This window comes from Dipodomys merriami, unplaced genomic scaffold, assembly GCF_024711535.1.
Source record: "Dipodomys merriami isolate MVZ:Mamm:240054 unplaced genomic scaffold, mDipMer1.0.p SCAF_823, whole genome shotgun sequence".
Lineage (NCBI taxonomy): Eukaryota > Metazoa > Chordata > Mammalia > Rodentia > Heteromyidae > Dipodomys > Dipodomys merriami.
The window spans coordinates 131,328-145,812 of NW_027206428.1; the positions used below are offsets into that span (position 1 = coordinate 131,328).

General features: G+C 59.8%; 1 protein-coding gene across 6 annotated transcripts in view; it reads right to left on the reverse strand.

The window, feature by feature from the left end:
* Positions 1–2,609: 2,609 nt before the first annotated feature.
* Positions 2,610–14,485, reverse strand: part of Cemip (cell migration inducing hyaluronidase 1) — a 107,208-nt gene continuing 95,332 nt past the window's right edge. For 5 of the 6 annotated variants that reach the window (XM_070011500.1, XM_070011499.1, XM_070011502.1 and 2 more), the window contains 7 exons: positions 11,626–11,837; positions 10,746–10,931; positions 9,056–9,260; positions 8,875–8,961; positions 7,772–7,929; positions 5,430–5,530; positions 2,610–4,860 (listed from right to left, as the gene is read on the reverse strand). In XM_070011500.1, coding sequence (XP_069867601.1) covers positions 4,733–4,860; positions 5,430–5,530; positions 7,772–7,929; positions 8,875–8,961; positions 9,056–9,260; positions 10,746–10,931; positions 11,626–11,837 — 1,077 coding nt within the window. In that variant the 3' untranslated portion in view covers positions 2,610–4,732. The remainder of the gene's footprint in view (positions 4,861–5,429; positions 5,531–7,771; positions 7,930–8,874; positions 8,962–9,055; positions 9,261–10,745; positions 10,932–11,625; positions 11,838–14,485) is intronic. The other variant, XM_070011497.1, reaches the window with a different exon arrangement.

The window sequence follows — 14,485 nt, forward strand, 5'->3', positions numbered from 1 at the left end:
CCTCAGACTCAAAGCACTCTGCCACTTGAGCCATGCCTCTAGCCTGGCTTTTTTCAGTTGTTTATTTTGGAAATCGGGCCTTCTGAGTAACTAGGATTATAGGTGTGTCCACTGGCTCCCAGCTAAGAGGCTGAAGTCTTTGGCCACTTAGATTTTCCTGTGCCAACTGGCCCCTTCTCGCTTTGTTCCTGTCGTTTCTCTTTCTCAGTGCTTTGTAGGGGCTTCACTAAGACAGTATTTTTGTATCCTCGGATGTCCTAGCAGGAAGCTGGTGGCACAGAGGCACTCAACTGTGAAGTTGAGGGATGTCAGCGAGGAGAAGAGTGGTATCCTTGGAACTGCATTTATGGGGAGCAGTTTTCCCCCCAGGCATGAAGAAGAGTGGCCACTGGACATGGCTATGCCTAGGAAGCCCTGACCTCAGGCTGCTCAGAGACCAGCGAGGAGGGACACCAGGAACTCAGCTCTTTCCCTTCCCCTTCCCATCTCTTGAAGGTACCTGCAACTGACCAGAAGCAACAGGGAGCAGAGGCCAAGGCACTAGGAACACGTCAGCTGGCAGCCTGGAGATGGCTGTCCCTGAGTTCACGCCGGAGTTTAGTGACAGTAGCAACAGGGAGACAGTGCCACTATGGCTTTGAGGAGAGGAGCTAAGGTCATTAAGGTGGAGCCCCCGTAATTTAATCCTTGTGACTCTTTAAGGAAAGGGAGAGGCCAGACAGACACAGCTACACATCCACGTCTGCCAGGCGGTGCTGTAGCCCAGAGGAGCCCTTTCCAGAGCTTGTGCTTTGCATGTGAACTTCCAGCCTCCAAAACTACCAGGTAAGTGTGTGTTTTCTTCATGGGGCCTGCCTTAACTTCCAGCGTAGCACGGTTCAGCCGACGGCTGTGGTAGGGACACAGGGCCCACCCTGGAAGTGCTGAGTGTGCATCTGTCTGCCATACGTGTTTTCAGCTCTCCCTCACCATCTGCGATCTCATCAGCCAGTTTTGATACTTTCCTTTGGTCTTGTGTTTGAAAACATCCTATCCCCATCAGTCAGCCAGACAGAGACCATTGTCCCTGTAGAAGGTGAAGGGACATGTGAGCAGAATCCGCACTCCAAGCTTACTCCTTTCCAGCTTGGTATCCGGCCAGTGAGCTGAGCTGATCTCATAGGCACTACGGAGCGCTGCTGTTCTCCAAACCAGCTCTGTTGACTTAGCCTTGTGGGGGCCGTGAGCTGACCAGTGAGTGCCAGGTGCTGCTCTGTCTCTTCCTTGCCCTGGCCGCTGAGCTCTCTTCACAGAGAAGGGGCCTGGAAGAAGGTGGTCAAGAAGTCTCGGATAGGTGTTGTGAACTGCCCGTGAGCGTCCTGTGTTGCCTGGACTTGTCATGCGACAGGTGCCATACGTTCCCATAGAACTCTGGCAGACCCTGCCTCCTCGGCCCCTGCAGGCGTCCTTGGCCCTGCGGCAGCCATCAGGGTCAGGCTACTTCAGTCTTTGGCACTCCGAGGTCAGGCATCTGGCTCATGGGTCACCTTGACCATCCCCAGCCACCGGCCCAACCACGGCCGTGGTGCTGAGTGACTGTGGACTGAAACCTCTGATTTCTCTTGGTTGCTGTGCCACAGCCGCAAAAAGCCAACTGGGAATGTATGTTTCCAGAGGTTAATAGGCCAAGGTAAGCAGATGGCTGTCCCTAATCTAAGCGGGCCTTGGTCAGTCAGAACTAGAGGGTTCCTTCTATTATCTTTTCCCCCTATCGTTGGGCTTGAACTGAAACATTGGCCCTTCTGGGCTTCTCCTCCGCTAGATCCTGTGTCTCTTAGGGTTTTCTTATGGTAAACCCCCTGTTCGTCCTCAGTGAAGACTGTTTTATTTGCTCTTATCTTTTGTAATGGTTTTGTAATGGTTTGCAAAGGAGACATCTTAAGTAGGATTAATTAGGATTAATTGTCACCATTAGTTTGTTTTCATTCTTAAACCTGTAATTACAAATGTACCAGTGTCTACAAAGGAACGGCCCATTTCCTCCTGCAGGGAGGGAGAGATTACCGGCTGCTCCCTCCTCTCCTCACGGCATTGCTTTTTATATTCTGGGATCACAGTCCTAGCCTTCATTTCTGAATAATGTCATCACCATTACCAAGTGGTTCTGGTTTTTCCCTCCCATGAAGTGTGGATATATAAGCTTCCTTCAGTATCTCTGTGCTTTTAGAGTGGTTGCTTGCTTTTCTCACACCAGCCCTTTCTTACTCTTGAATCTTCTGTCTGGAGAACACCTTGCAGTATTTTTTTCAAAAAGGGGCCCGGGGCCACTCTTTGCAGTACCTGTGCACGAGGCTTTTCTTTCGCGCTCACCCTGGGTAACACCTGGCCTAGGCGCTGGCCTCAGTGGCGGCAGCAGGAGGGAGACCGGCTGCCTGTGCCTTCATTCAGCACCCCAGCACACATTTATGGGCCCAGCTCTGCAGGGCGTGGGAGATCAGATGGCTCCTGCTGTGCTGGAGGCTGGGAGTCTGGCCCCGAGCACAACAGGGGCACCTCACGGTGAGAGGGTGGTTTTATTTCCATAAAACGAAGGCGGCCTACTTTAATAGAAAACAAAAAAGCAGATGAGATAGTGACCCTCTCTGTATGTTTATTATGTATGCGCAGCAAGGTTTTCCAAACCAGAGCCCACGTCCTTGGCTCAGGGCAAACTCCTTCCAAGCAGTCCAAAGGACATCCTCAGAGAGCGTTCAAAACAACTTCATTTTTCTGACAGTGACTTACTGAAGGCATAGGTAATAAATAAATAGAAAATACATCTTTGTTCATGAAATGTCTACACACAAACAGACCATCCAGATCCTGAAGAAAAAAACGTGGGCAACAGGAAGACGCCTGTCAGAGGACTGTGTTTGCCTTAAGGGGCTAACTCAACTACGACACAAGAACAAGAGCAGCTCTCCAAGCAGTGAGGACGTTTGTGCTAGCAAATGCCTGGACACGGACTCTCTCTTGGCGAACGGTTTAGAAGGAAGTCTCGGGTGCAGACGCTGGGCTGTGGTGCACAGCTCTGAGGACCTTGGTGACGTCCACATCTGTGACCCGGAAGTGCTCGTACCTTCAGGTGCGTCCAGTCGGGACCTGGAGCTGCAGGAAGCAGGGGCCCCCCGGGCCCCCGGGGCCTCGCTGGCCGCGGCCATGGCCACCCAGGGAGGACAGGGACCAGCCAACAGAGGTGCTACGCAAGCCCTGGAGGAAAGTTTGTGATCCACATAGGCGCATGAGACCCCGAGGCTTCACGAGCGAGTGAGAGGTGGGCAGTTGTGCCTGCTGCGGGCCGAGGGAGCGGAGCCCACGCTGGGGCCAGCGGCTCCTCAGACTCCCACGGCGAGCCATTCTGGCTCGAGGGGGCCCTGCCCGCTGGCTGCGTGCACAGCTGTGGAAGCAGCCGCGAGGCACCTGGAAGCCAGCAGGCAGCAGAGAAGGCAGAGTTGGCCAGCACCACGAGAGACCGCAGGCTCTGTGCAGAGGGAGGGACAGCAGGAAAACAGCCGTGGCGCGAGTGTTCCATTCCAATCCTTCGGGAGCCCAGGACCTGCCTGGATTCAGTGCCTGGGGCCCTGCCCGAAGCCCAGCCTCCCCAGCTGTGGCACGGAGGCTTTGAACGGGGTGTTCCTGAGGCCCTCTCCAGCTCAGCCCGGGCTCCCTGGGGCACGGGAGCATTAGGGCCGGCCTCTGGGTGCCGAGCACAGGGGCTCCTGACCGTGGGCTTGACTCCACCCCCCTTGGAGCTGAAGGGCCCCTGCAGACTGAGCTCTGCGGGGCACTGGGCACAGCCCAGCCCCCTCCTCTCTCCGTGGGCCAGCTGGCGAAGGCTTCCGGCGAGCACCCAGCTCTGGCCACTGACTACCTCATCTCTCCACCCAGGTGGCCTCCTCCCTCCCTCCCTCCCTCCCTCCCGCGAGCACCGCAGGGCCACAGGCACATGCCATCTTTGCTCCACCGAATGGCACCATTCCATCTGCCTCTCAGGATCCCTGCCCAGCATCAAAGCGCAGAGGCCTGGCCGCTGACCCGCCCTGCCCACACTGGCCATTCAGTCCTCACCGCCTCGTCCTGTGTGCCCCACAACCCACCCGTCACTGGGCCACTCTGGGTACATGTGAAAAGCCAGTGATTCCAGGACCTCTTTTGAGGACCACCCAGTCCAAGTCCCAGTGGGTGGATGAAGCCTGGAAAGCCCAGCCTGCCCAAGCCTGCCTCCTCCCCTGGGGAGCTGGCTCCCTCCTGACCAGCCCCGTCTGCACATCGGCTCACCGGAATAAAGCCACCTCAAGGCCAGGGGCCCCGTTCCGCTTTCTGCTCCCCCAAGCCGTCTGCCGGTGAGCGTGGGGCTCTGGGATGACCCAGCCCTCAGGAACTTCCTAGCTTGCCCAAATAGACCACGGCTGCTGGCACACTCTCTCCTTGGATGGTCCTACACCCCCTGCGCAAGAGGCACAGACAGAGAAGCACCCGGGAGGCTGTAGGAAAGAGCACCAGCCAGCACCGCTGGCTACAGGTAGACGTGACGGGCAGGAGGCAGCACCAAGGGTTTCGGATAGCCCGCCAGAGGCCCATCCGGGCTGAGACTTGGCCTTCCGGGCAGCAGGCGGCTGGGCCGCGCTGGACGGGCTGGGGAAGCCCTCCGTCCCGCCCTGGCCGGCTGAGGCCGCGAGTCCGTGTCAGAGTCCACCACCAGGTGGCGCCGTCCTCAGAGCCGCTTCTTCCTCAGCACGGGGATGGGCACCACTTGGAAGATTTTGGCCTTGTGGTCCTCGGTCTCCAGAGTCACCCAGGTGGGCCGGAAGCTGCCCTTGAAGCCAACCAAAGCCATTTTCTCTGCAAAGTAGTGATGGGCCCGTGAGCAGAAGCTCCAGGAGACGGCTGCATGCCTTTTCCAGAATGACGGCACCCTGGCCCCAGGGCACCCTCACCCACCCCAGCCCCCAGGGCACCCCATTCCCCCAGGGCGCCCTCCCCACCCAGCCTCCAGTGCACCCCAGCCCCAGGGTGCCCTCCCCAGCCAGCCCCCAGTGCACCCCAGCCCCAGGGCGCCCTCCCCAGCCCAGTGCACCCCAGCCCCAGGGCGCCCTCCCCACCCAGCCCCCACTGCACCCCATTCCCCAGGGCGCCCTCCCCAGCCAGCCCCCAGTGCACCCCATTCCCCAGGGCGCCCTCCCCTCCCCAGCCCCCACTGCACCCCATTCCCCAGGGCGCCCTCCCCTCCCCAGCCCCCACTGCACCCCATTCCCCAGGGCGCCCTCCCCAGCCCCCACTGCACCCCATTCCCCAGGGCGCCCTCCCCTCCCCAGCCCCCAGCCCACACTAGGCCATCCCAGTGTGGCGGGAAGGAATGTTCTGAGCCCAGGCGCTGTGGGGTCAGGTTAAACTTCAGTCTGCGCACGCACCTTTCAGTCGGAGCCCTTTGTCTGCCCCTAGCTTTTCCAGCACTCTGGTCCACGGGCCTCTGGTGGTGTGCCTTCCTTTTGACACCATGAGAACTATGGAACTGGGTGAGAAAAACAATTAGGTGAGCAGAATGAGAGCAGGCCGTAGCAGGGGCACTCAGGGTGGTGCTGGTCCACACCCGCAGCACCTGAGTTAGCTAAACGACAGGTCCTTCCCGTGTGGGGACAAACACCCCGAGCCCCTCCCACGCCAGCCGTGGCTTCTGCTTTATACAGAGGGCAGAGAACGTGACCATGGTGCTGAGGTAGCACCAGCGCCCGTGTGAGACCCAGCTCACAGGCATGTCCTCACGTGAGTGGTCAGAGCCACACAACACGAGAGGATGGGGAGCCCGGTCCCCACGGTGTCACTGGGAGCTGGGTTAGCCCAGGCTGCGGTGCCTGGGCTCGTGGGGGCCGCCTGGCCGGGCGCCTGGAGCCCGTGGCCCACGGTACCACGCGTGGCTCAGAGCTGCACCCTCGGCTGCCCGAGGAGGAGCGGTCCCACCGTGTAGTCACTGTGCACTCAGACTGACTTCTGTTCCTGTCATCTCCCTCGCTAGTCAGGCAAAATTTGCCCCACCCCCCCTTTTTTTTTTTCAGATGAGAGTTCTAGAAAACACTTGCAGGAGTATCCAGGGGCCCAGCCAGAGGGCGCTGTGCTGGCCTGGCCTGAAGTTGCTAACTTCGGAAAGCGCATTGAGCAAGGATCTTTGCTTCCTGCCCGGGGCTGTTTTAGTCCTCACTGCTGGGAAGGCAGCCGCCAGACTCACGCTGGACCCGCAGAACAGAAACAGGGCGGTTGAGCCTCAAAGGAATTCTGTATCCACAGACCACAGTCCAGACATGGAAAAACCGTGGGGCTGGGAACCTGTGGTTGCCTCACTCGGGCCCTTTGGGAGCGGAGAAGCCATTGGAAGGTTAGGAAGGGTTGCAAAGGGTTCGTGGGCAGTACCCACAGATGGACAGGAGACCCAGGGACTGGTGGGGTGGGGCTCACTGCCATCATCCATTTCTGAGCAAAAGCTAAAGTCGCCTACCCCCCGCCCCGGTGCGCTAAGCGGAAGGCTGTGCCTCTGCGTGGGGGTCAAGGTTAGCTCACAGGAGAGGAATGGAGAGGCAGCGCATCGGCCACCACGGCCTCCTGACAGCACCCAGCACTGAGCTGCCTGCCCGTGCCAGCAACGTGACTGACTCATGGAGGGAAGGCAGAGGCGGCTCCCAGAGGCCGTGGGCAGAGCAGCTGCTCCGCTCCGTGGGGCCAGTGGCTGGAAGGGTGCGTGGGCCTCGGCCGGGTGTGCAGCCGCAGCGAGAAATTCCACTGTTCCCCAGGAGGTCCTGGAGGCCAGCGATACAGCGATGCCGAGTTCCTCTCTGGTACCCAGGGCTGGCCTCTCCTCCAGGGAGAGGCCTGGGCTGCTCCACAGCAGCTCCTGGTCCTTCATCATCAAAGGCATTAAAACTACTGATCTCTAGATGGCAAGTGTGCTGTCCCAGGACGGGAATCGAGGGGGGCTGAAAGGCTCAGCAGGACCCTGTTCCCCTGAATCTCCCGCAGGGTCCACTGTGGTGAGTCACCTGCTCTCTGAGGGCCTACCGTGTGCGGGCACACACCGACCAGTGCACCTGCTCTCTGAGGGCCTACCGTGTGTGAGCACACACTGATCAGGCTGTCCATAAGCTGTGGCCCCAATCAGTTCCATGCACAGTGAAGGAGCCAGGTTCTGTGCTAGACATGCAGAGGAGCATTGAGGCTGAACTCCTGTCCTCTAGTGCTACGGTGAGTGGGCAGCCGTGGACTTTGGGTTGGCTTGGAGGAGACCTGGTGCCAGGGAACTACACAGGACTGCAGAGGATGGGCCCTGGGGGGGCCTGGGGGTAAAAGGCAGGCTGGGAGCCTGTGTCCCCGGGGCTGGCCAGCAAGGAGGGCCCTGAGGGTGCTGGAGGGGGGTGAGATGGTGGTTCCACTCATGGGCCGACGTGGCCGACGTGGGACCAGTCTGGTCTCGGGGAGTGGAGAAGGAGTTCTGTGTGAAGCTGGAACACGAGGGGCCTGGCAGGGTCGGGGGCTTAAAAACAAGAGCTCCACTTCACAGGAGACACCCAGATGGTGACAGCCAAGTAGGAGTCTGTGGGGACAACCAGGGCTTAGGACGACTCTGGCCCGGGGATGCGCGGAAGCCACCGGCTAGAGGTGTGGTGGGCCTTGCACTCGCGCGCCATAGCCTGACCGGCGCTCCCGGCAGCCGTGACCCCTGGGCAGGTTGTCACAGCATCCAAGGGACGCAGAGGCACAGACTCACTTGTCAGGGATAGCCGACACGTAGTTGAAGAGCTGCCGTGGGACTCCCTGCAGAACGGAGGCCCTGAAGCTGGCGTGGCTCACCACGTGTCCCCGACGCCCATCCACCACCACCACCTGGACGCCGTCCTCCAGGCTGGGGAACGTCCTGCCGTCCACCTGCAGGGCCGAAGCATCGGGGTGTGAGGCAGGCAAGGGCACCTGAGAGGCCCAGGGCTTCTTGAATGCCATGAAGACGGTCGCGTCGGCAAAAGCCCTTTCAGCCAGATCCCTGTGGCTTCTGAAGTGGTTTGATTAGCGGTTCCCCACAGATACAGCCCCCCGGAACCTGCAGTGCTGACCTCATCTAGAAACGGTGTCTGCACCCGTGGCAGGTGAGAGGATTGCAGTTCAAGGTCAGCCCAGGCAAAAATGGAGACTCCTAGCACACAAGCTGGTGTGGTGGTACATACCTAGTCTCAGCTATAGACAAGCCATGGGTAAAGATCAGGGTCTTAGGCTGGCCCTGGACAAAAAGGCCTGAGTACCTATCTAAGAGCAAAAGCAAGAAGGCCTGGGGTTGTGGCTCAAGTGTTGGAGCACCTACCTAGCAAGTACAGGTTTGCCTCAAAACTCCAGTAGCACCAGATACTGGCAGTGCACCCACCTGGGACCCCAGCGATGCTGGAGGACAAAGGTCGGAGGCTCAAGGGCTGAAGCCAGACGGGGCAAAAGCACAGGCCCTATCTGATAAACACTAAATGCACAAAGATAGGCTGAGGGATAGCCCCAGCCACAGCACTTTCGAGGCCCTGACTTCAAGCCATAGTCTACGGATGCATTTGATGCACATGACTACTGTAAAGGCCATAGAAAGAAGTCACCCGGGTGTCCAGTCACAGAAGCCTTAGGAAGGAAGGCAGGGGCAGAGTGCTGTGTCTGCAGCTGGTACTGGTACAGACCCCAGAGACTACAGAGACAAGGCGTGGCTTTGCCCCCCCGGGACCCGGAGTCAGCCAGCCTGCCTGACCTTGACTTTTGGGCTTTTGACCCTGGTTTGTGGGCATGAACTACCATGGCCTAAGGGGCCAGTGCGGCTGCTCAGAGACGTCCCACAGGGGTTACCTCCACGTAGGCGAAGTCGCTGCGGAGATGGAGGAAGTGGTGCCTGGAGCTCTCCATCTTCACCTCCAGGAAATGGTCTTTTGTCTTCTGGAAAGCAATGCAGAGAGAGGCCATGAGGGGCCGCAGAGCCAACCGGGGGTCTGGTCGTGGAGGCCCAGGGCCCGGCCCCGGCGCCACTCACCAGCTGAGCCCCAGAGAGCTTCCTGGGCATGGGCACATCCACCAGGGCACGCTCGGCGAACCTGGGGTAGGCGGCGGCCGTGCAGTCGCTGACGCCCGCGTTCCTCGGAAGCAGGGCTTTGATCTTTATTCTCTCGCAGCCTTTCACGGAGCAGAAGGCAAACCTCTCCCTCTCGTTCTGGGCTCTGAGCTTCAGGAACAGCAGCCTGCACCCAGGAGGGATCAGGCCCAGTGACGGCATCTGCGTGCCAGTGCCCGGCCAGACACCGGCCACCTCCCGGCACCGCCTCCCAGCACGGGCGCCTGGCCGCGGAGGGCCTGGCCGTGGGCGCGATCCCAGGCAGTGCCGGAAGGGCTCATGGCGCCGGCAGTTCTGTGCAGAGGACCCCGTGCACCCCACGGCGCCACCTTCACCCTCACCCCGGCTGCCCGATGGCAGCCGGACATAGGGAGGGGACGGGACATGCCTACGACCCGCGCGGGTCCCCAGCCTCCCGCCTGGGGAGGAGACTATCCAGCCTTCCTCACCCTACTTTCCTCCAAACCACAGTTCATTCAGAAAATTACCTGAGGATTGACTAAAAGGAATTATTGTATAGGAAGCTGACACGCTGACCTGGTGCTGTGGGGAGTCACATTTTGAGGAAACCGCAGTACTTAGAGTTTGTATGCTAAGTGAGCATTTGTATGAGCTGCTCACCCGAGCCCTGGTCCCACAGGTGTCCACGAACCCCGAGCCCTGGTCCCACAAGTGCCCATGAACCCCGGTCCCCGGTCCCACGAGTGTCCACGAACCCCGGGCCCTGGTCCCACAGGTGTCTACGAACCCCGAGCCCTGGTCCCACGGGTGCCCACGAACCCCGGGCCCTGGTCCCACAGGTGCCCACGAACCCCGGGCCCTGGTCCCACGGGTGTCCATGAACCCCGGGCCCTGGTCCCACAGGTGTCCACGAACCCTGAGCCCTGGTCCCATGGGTGTCCATGAACCTTGGGCCCCGGTCCCACGGGTGTCCACAAACCTCGGGCCCCGGTCCCACGGGTGCCCACGAACCCCGAGCCCTGGTCCCACGGGTGTCCACGGTCCCCGGTCCCCGGTCCAACGCGTGTCCATGAACCCCGGGCCCTGGTCCCACAGGTGTCCACGAACCCCGGGCCCTGGTCCCACGGGTGCCCACGAACCCCGGGCCCTGGTCCCACGGGTGTCCACGAACCCTGGGCCCTGGTCCCACGGGTGCCCACGAACCCCGGGTCCTGGTCCCACGGGTGCCCACGAACCCCGGGCCCTGGTCCCACGGGTGCCCATGAACCCCGGGCCGTGGTCCCACGGGTGTCCACGAACCCCGGGCTGTGGTCCCACGGGTGTCCATGAACCCCGGTCCCCGGTCCCACAAGTGTCCATGAACCCCGGGCCCTGGTCCCACGGGTGTCCACGAACCCCGGGCCCTGGTCCCACGGGTGCCCACGAACCCCGGGCCCTGGTCCCACGGGTGTCCACAAACCCCTGGCCGTGGTCCCACGGGTGTCCACAAACCCCGGTCCCCGGTCCCACAAGTGTCCATGAACCCCGAGCCCTGGTCCCACGGGTGTCCACGAACCCCGGGCCCTGGTCCCACGGATGTCCACGAACCCCAAGCCCTGATCCCACGGGTGTCCATGAACCCCGGGCCCTGGTCCCACGGGTGTCCGCTCACCCTGAGCCCTCGTCCCAGTAGTAGTAGCTCCTGCCGTGGTGGCTCTGCTCCACCTTGTCCATCTGCAAGGTCCTCACAAAGGTGCTGGTTTTGGACGTCTGCTTCAGCAGGCGATTGTGCACGTCGGAGAGGATGGAGAAGACGGTGCCGCGGGGGTAGCAGAGCCCCACGCGGATCCAGTCGCCCCTAGCACCGAAGGTAGTCATTTCCACAGGGCTCACCCCAGAGAGACAAAACCCAGAGGTTGTTGTGGAGGAATTCTGAAAGAACCTGGTGACCAGGTTGCAGTGGTGGGGCTGGGGGCGGGCAGTGGCTGCCAGGGAGCGAGGGGGCCGGGGACCAGGGAGCATGGAGTGTTCTGTGTGAACTCTGGCTGGGAGAAGCTTTCTTTCACTTGAGCTGCAGGATCTGGGCTCTGCGTGACTCTTGGGACCATTTTACTCTGCAGCTGACGGGCGTCTGCCTCACGGCTGCGTTGCACACACCGTGCTCACACACTGCTGCAGCACAGATGCACAATGCCTACCCAGGTGCCGCGAGGCCTCACTTTCCCTCCTGGTAAATAAATAGTGGCTGTGATGCGCACACGTGTTTGGCCGTCATGGAATGCTGGGTAACGCCAGGACTGGCATCCACTCTGTTTGCACCCCGGTGGGGGGTGTGGTCCTGCCTCAAAGGCTCTGAGAGAAGTTACCCAGAATGGGCCGAGACCTGCATTCCTAGCTCCTGCGAGGCACACGCTCTAGGCACCTCCCGCAGGGTCCCGTGGGCTAGCCTGCAGGCCTGGAGGGCCCAGCCTGGGACTCTGCCCCGAGGGCCCTCGTCGGGGCTGTTGGAGCACATCCCTGGGCGGTGTGTGCCCGGCCCGGCCCCCACTCACTTGTTGAAGTTGATGAGCCAGATGGCTAGCTCTGCGGGGGCCGTCTGGTCCCAGTGGATGGTGTAGCCCTTCTGCAGGGTGACCACGGGCTGGTACTGCTGGTAGTGGCTGCTGCGGGCAAGGGCGCCCCCCAGGTGGAGCGGGTGGGTGGGGAAGTCGTTCTTGATGATCTTCATCTGCAGGTTGCTGCTCTTGTAGGCCTGAATGTACATCTTTTACAACCCAAAAAAGGAGAGGCATGAGGAGGTCGTGACGGGGAGCTACTCCAAGAGCACCTGGTTAACGTCTGGCCGCAGACAGCGCTGTCCCTCCACAGAGCCCTTCTTAGAAGTGTGGATGGAAGAGGCCAAATAAGGGGCATGTCTGTCCACCGATGGACACAGCCAGGCCGCACCACACAATCCAGCCAGTGCTTTCGGGCAACTCCACAAAACTGACCAATGGAGCCCCGGGGAGGCTGGTGAATAGTCAGATGGCAAGTTCCAGAAAAAGGAAGGACACCTGGAAGGACCCAGGGAGGAGAGGACTCCTCTCCACTCCCGCCTGCCTGGAGAGGGGAGAAGACTCCTCTCCTGCCTGAGAGGTAGCTGGGTGTCCCTTGGGGTCCTGAGTCTCGCTGGTGGCCATGACACAGCGCCCATGGCCCCTGGCGAGAGCATGTTTGTGCATTCAGAGAGGAAACTGAAGGGCTGGGATGTTTAGGTCCTGCCTAGCATCTTCAAGGCCCTGGGTTTGCCCCCAGCACCAAAAGAAGAAACAAAGTCCAACAAAACAAAAGGAAAAAGAGGTGAAACTTGCCGGGCGCCGGTGGCTCACGCCTGTCATCCCAGCTACTCAGGAGGCTGAGATCTGAGAATTGCGGTTCAAAGCCAGCCCGGGCAGGAAAGTACGTAAGACTCTTATCTCCAATTAACCACCCAGAAAACCGGAGGTGGCGCTGTGGCTCAAGTGGTAGAACACCAGCCTTGAGCTGAAGAGCTGAGGGACAGCGCCCAGGCCCAGAGTTCAGGCCCCACAACTGACCAAAAAACAAAAACAAAACAAAACAAAAAACCAGAGGTGAAACTGAGAGACGGGATTGGGCCTCTGGGAGCAGAGCTGGCTGGGTTGGAAACACTGGCCCCGAGCACGTGGCTCCCGTGTGGCTGAGAGCCCGGGCCTCTCCCCCGCACTCTCCGGCTTTATCACAGCTGTCATGAGGACCACAGCCCTGTCCAAGCATCCAAAGGTAAGAGATCCACGTGGCAAAGCTATTCAGCAAAGGGAGGAGGTTACTAGTCATCCAGCAACGGGATACCTGGCAGGTTAGCCGTCAGCCCTTTCTACACAGGGTGCGATGCGCAGCTCAGACAGCACAGCCTGCCGCGTGCTGAGGGTGGTGTGTGTCACCCTCCAGAAACCCAGGCCCAGCCCTGTCTATCAGCTGCCTCGGACTTCCCTTCCCTACTGTCACCCTTGGACTGCCAGGCCAGCAGCCACGCCCGGGGCGTGGCGGCCCTTCCCCTGTCCACAAACGTGGCAGAGCCTCGCCCTGGATCACCGTCCACCTCCTCTCCCAGGGCTCTGGAGTGGGGCTCGGGAGACCCCGGCCTGGCAGAGTGGGGCCTCCACCAGGCCTCCACCTCTACGGCAGCCCCTGCCCCGTCACTGCAGACCTCCTCGGCCCCTCTGACCTCTGCACAGAGACACCTCCCACTTCCTGCTCTCACCTTCCTGTCTGGTCCTCTTCCTGCCAACCCCAGCCCCTCCCACCTGTCACGGGCTCCCGCCAGGCCCTGTCACCCATGTCCGTGCCCTGACCCTCCCTCGGCCACTCTCCAGGGCCCGTTCCTGATACCTGCAGTGTGATGATAGTGTCCACCTTGCAGGACAGTCCTGGAGATGGCTTCCCTCTGTCACTGGACGCCAGACCTCCCTCCTACCCCCTCAGCCATTTACCCATCAGACAAGCAGTGACAATACTTCACTAATGGCCAAACAGCACTTGCCCCATTTCAGGCCCGGCTGGGGTGGCACTGGCCACACACAGCACTGAGCAGTGTGGACAAGAACCTGAGCCCCATTTTTTTGTTGGAGGGGAGGTCAGCCATGGGGCCTAGGTGTGCCCTTGAGCTTTTCTGCTCAAGGCTAGCACTCGAGCCCTCTGAGCCACCACGCCACTTCCGGTTTTCTGGTGGTTACTTGGAGATGAGAGTCTCAGAGTTTCCTGCCTGGGCTGGCTTTGAACTGAGATTCTCAGGTCTCAGCCTCCTGGGTAGCTGGGATGACAGGCGGGAGCCACTGGCACCCGGCAGAATCCTGAGTCTTAATTAATTTAACATTCAAAACAAAAGTGGGATAATATTTTCCCACTTTCCAAAATGTAACTAAGGTCTCCCCCGGCCATTCAGGCCTGCGCAGACACCGCCCTAACTCTTGTCTGTTTTGGTGGGGTTGAATTTTACTTTATTGCAAATCACCCCCATAGCGAATATACTGTAAATATAAAGTAATTGGTGGAGTTTGGAGTTTTAGGACCAAAAACTAGATATTTCACTAATTAACAGTTGTACTGGTAGTTCTTTGAGTATATGTAGTGAAATAAAATAGTACTGAAGTTGCCAGGCACCGGTGGCTCACGCCTGTCATCCTAGCTACTCAGGAGGCTGAGATCTGAGGATCACTGTTCAAAGCCAGCACGGGCAGGAAAGTGTCTGAGACTCTTATCTCCAATAAACCACCAGAAAATAGAAGTGGCGCTGTGGCTCAAGTAGAGCCTTGGGCTGAAGAGCTGAGGGACAGCGCCCAGGCCCAGAGTTCAAGCCCCACAACTGACCAAAAGAAAAAGGTAGTATTGAAGTTAACACCTCCTGTTTTGGCA